Here is a 3,700-nt window from a genome sequence, read left to right as displayed (position 1 = left end):
ATATATAACTTTTTTTTAGGTGGAAAACAGAATTTTGCAAATAATCAATGCTTTTGCAATGATAATTTTAGTTCATATTTTACTAACTTTTTTTATAACAAGAAAAGTGTTATTTTTAATTAAGAAAATTTTTATGGAAAGTAAAGCTAATTACATGCAATACTCGCTACTTCTCATAAGACATTCTGTATACAGGGTGTCGTGCAACTGATAGTACAGCCGAGAAGCTGGTGATTCTTTCATTAAAAAATTAGTTAAAAATATAGAATAAAATTTTTTCATATGGGGCTTTGTTCTCGAGAAAGTCGACCTTAAATATTTGTCTGGTACGTTTGCACTTAACTATGTCTCAACTTATGTTTGTATTAATAAGCGATGCCAATGTCATGATCAGTACCGATAAATACATTTAACAATTTCTTTAATTTAAATTTACATTACTGAACGAATTGTTGGAAGTGACGTGCTTGGTAACGCATACAAATCCTTGCTCTTTGAATCAGAATCGTGGATTGATGATATGGTATTTTGATGATTCTGCAGAAGATTGACACTATTTCTTGACGAAATGATATGTTAGGTCGGGACATGGTTAAGTGCACGTGTACCCAACGAATATTTAAAATCCATTTTCTCGAAAGCAAAGCCTCGTAAGAAAAAATATGATTCTACATTTTCGATTTATTTTTTTATGTAGAATCAACACCTTCCCACTTATACCATCAGTTACACGACACCCTGTATATTCAAATAAACATGATTATGAAAGCTTATCTTATCAAGATCTTTCCAATTTTCATCGTTCATATACAGTTTTCTAATCAAAGAGCTGGCTGATACAGTGTCAAGCCAATTATTAAAAAATAAAAAACAATTAAGAATTAATGTTGCAATATTAGAAATTTTCTTGTTATTTTATTAATTATATATTTTTATTAACTGAGTTCCAGATCGCATAAAAAACATTAACTTATGATCAATTTGTCTTTGTGTAATTTTAATCTTTAGCTATTCATATAAGACGACATATTAATAACATTTATAACATGCATTTATGAAATATTAAAATATTGTAGACATTTTTAGTTCAGTTAGCATTTATAGTATTTATGATAATAAAAGAATAAACGAGCAGGTTTGTTGCCCGTAATTCAGTGTTATTTAACAAGCTGCGAAAATTCACGTTTAGTCGACGCTGAGCTGCCGTAGGTGTAACATGTCAATTGTTATCAGCGCCGACTTCAGACGAGCGTGAACGTTTTGTAACGAAGTAATCTCGCGGGTATGTTTATACTCGTGTATCTACCAGTCCTCAGAATATCATGTTGAAAACTTAAAAAAAAGAATCAGTGTTATAAACAATTGGGAAAGTTAAAAAGAAATGCGCGCGTGAAATAAAATATTATTTCTCTCGTTCTGTTTCTCTTCTTCTCTTCATCTTTCTCTTTATATTTTTCGGTTAAAAAGCATCGTTCGACATAATACGTTTCAATTTAGAAGAATAATCAATGTTTTAAAATACGTACGAAAATCATGCTCTGTGATTCGTATATATGCGCTTGAAAGTGCGCTTCTAGTAGAATATTTTCAATGGTCAGTGCGAATTTTACTCACTTAAGCGACACGCGTTGTATTTGGAAAAGGAAGAGTTTAATAAATGGTGAATTTTCATGAAACATATTGCTTTTGATAAATGAAAGCTGTACAATGTTAACAGTTGTATACATACGATTATTATTAAATGATAATTACAAAACGCACGGATGTAAAAATAAATAGCCAAGAAGTGCGAAGAAATTTTCTGTTTAGTCGGCGAGAAGGAGAAGATACTGGACGAGTTATTTATGTGATCTATTTTCACGCAAGTTGTGTTACCTTAGTGGCCTAAAAATATCAGTGAAATTTGATTAGGCACAGCTTGATGCTTCAGTATTACCTATTTGAATATACACAAATCTGTTTCGGTATGAATTCTTCCCAGTAATTTTCAATTACTGCTTTTTGTCCTTGTCACGATAATATTCAAATAATAAACAATGTTTCGTTAATGTTGTACTTAACGATTCATTAACAGATTAATGTTACACATGTGAACTTGATTTTTCTATAAATTATCGATTTTTTTCTATAAATATAAGTTGTAATAGTGTACTGTAATAATAAGTATCAAATATCATGAGAGGAAGATATGTATATTTTAATATATTTTAATTGCTTTCTTGTTCTCTTAAAAAAACATTCTTTTTTCATTTCATTAGTTTATTCAAAATAAAATAATTACTTAAAAAATATAATTCTTTTATTTATATTATTTTGTATTATTATCATTATCTCGTAGAATCTTGCTGAATGTAAGTAGCATCGATATAAATACGAATGGTGACAGAATTGAAAATTTACTACACAATATAATTATACAGAACCATTTATAAAACGAGAATGAAGTAGAATATGTCAATGTCATATATGCACTCAACATTAAACATAGTGAATGAATCAACGAAGTGAGCGCGAAAAAAGAGAGGGATTAGAGTTATATGTTGAAGTATTGAAATATTGTTAATTTTGTGTACTTAAAGTATACTATAGCGTAATTATGTTATTTAATAATATTTAATAGGAAAAGAAATACTACTGAAAAATAGAATTAAGTATTAAAAATGTTAAATAATTTAAAATAGATACAAAAAAAAAGTGTAAAATGCAGCTTTATTTAAAACAATTTTATTTATATTTTCACTGTAACGAAGGTAATACAATTAATATTAGTTTTCCGGAAATTACATTAAGAACTTAAAGGGATACTAGGATATTTAATATCGTACATGTTGCAAAAAAGATAAAATTAATATTATTATTTTTTAATTTCACTAAAGGGTTTAGTGGAATTGTGTGATGTTTCGTGATGGACAATAGGCCAGTTAACTTGTTCGTAAAAAAGATCGAAGGAAATGCCAGAAACGTATTTTCGTCATCAGCTAAAGATAATGGAGCCAATCGTTCACTTAGAAAAAATTGTACAACGGATAAAATTAAAGAAGAAGAAACTGGCGATGAAATTCAGGTAAAATATGTTCTCACACACCATTTATCAATAATTGATATCTAATTTCAATCAACACATATAATTTATTAATTATATATTGATGTAATTGAAGTATATTATTCTTACACATTATCTATTAACAAGTAATATGTAATATTAATTAACTTCAAAACTGTGGAAATAAATTAAGGCTCACTTTAATTTGTTCGTTAAACCATAATATTTAGTTTTCGTTTTATTGCATTTGTACAAAATTCTTTCCTTGAAATAAATTAATAAATTTTACAACTATTACGAAAGTAATTAAATTTTTTGAAAACGCCCATAAAGAAAATAAATAATATAACAAGGAATCGTTAATAAGTTCTTTTAAATAGTAATCAAAGTTTCTTTTTGTTAAGTGTAACTGTTAGAAATAAAAATATGTTCGATTGTTAAATCAATTAGACATTGATGTATAATTATTATAACCGTGTGTAAAAATTTGCAGCTTGCATGATTTAAGAGTTTCATAAATTGCAAATGTATAATATGATACAATATTTAATAATCATTATTTACTATAAACATCGATGCTTTAAAGACAGACTTTTGTATCCATTTTTTAATTTGTATTTATACTGAATTACTTTATATGAATTAGACGGGAATATA

The 3,700-nt window shown here is 27.3% G+C and overlaps 1 protein-coding gene across 1 annotated transcript in view; it reads left to right on the top strand.

Moving 5' to 3' along the window:
* Positions 1-1,887: 1,887 nt before the first annotated feature.
* LOC108573284 overlaps positions 1,888-3,700 on the top strand; it is a gene marked incomplete at its 3' end in the record, with an annotated part of 7,244 nt that continues 5,431 nt past the window's right edge. The window contains exons 1-2 of the mRNA XM_017935685.1: positions 1,888-1,964; positions 2,877-3,064. Coding sequence (XP_017791174.1) covers positions 2,906-3,064 — 159 coding nt within the window. The remainder of the gene's footprint in view (positions 1,965-2,876; positions 3,065-3,700) is intronic.

The sequence above is a fragment of the Habropoda laboriosa genome, unplaced genomic scaffold, assembly GCF_001263275.1.
Source record: "Habropoda laboriosa isolate 0110345459 unplaced genomic scaffold, ASM126327v1 scaffold20, whole genome shotgun sequence".
Classification (NCBI taxonomy): Eukaryota; Metazoa; Arthropoda; class Insecta; order Hymenoptera; family Apidae; genus Habropoda; species Habropoda laboriosa.
This window is presented reverse-complemented; position numbering and strand designations above follow the sequence as displayed.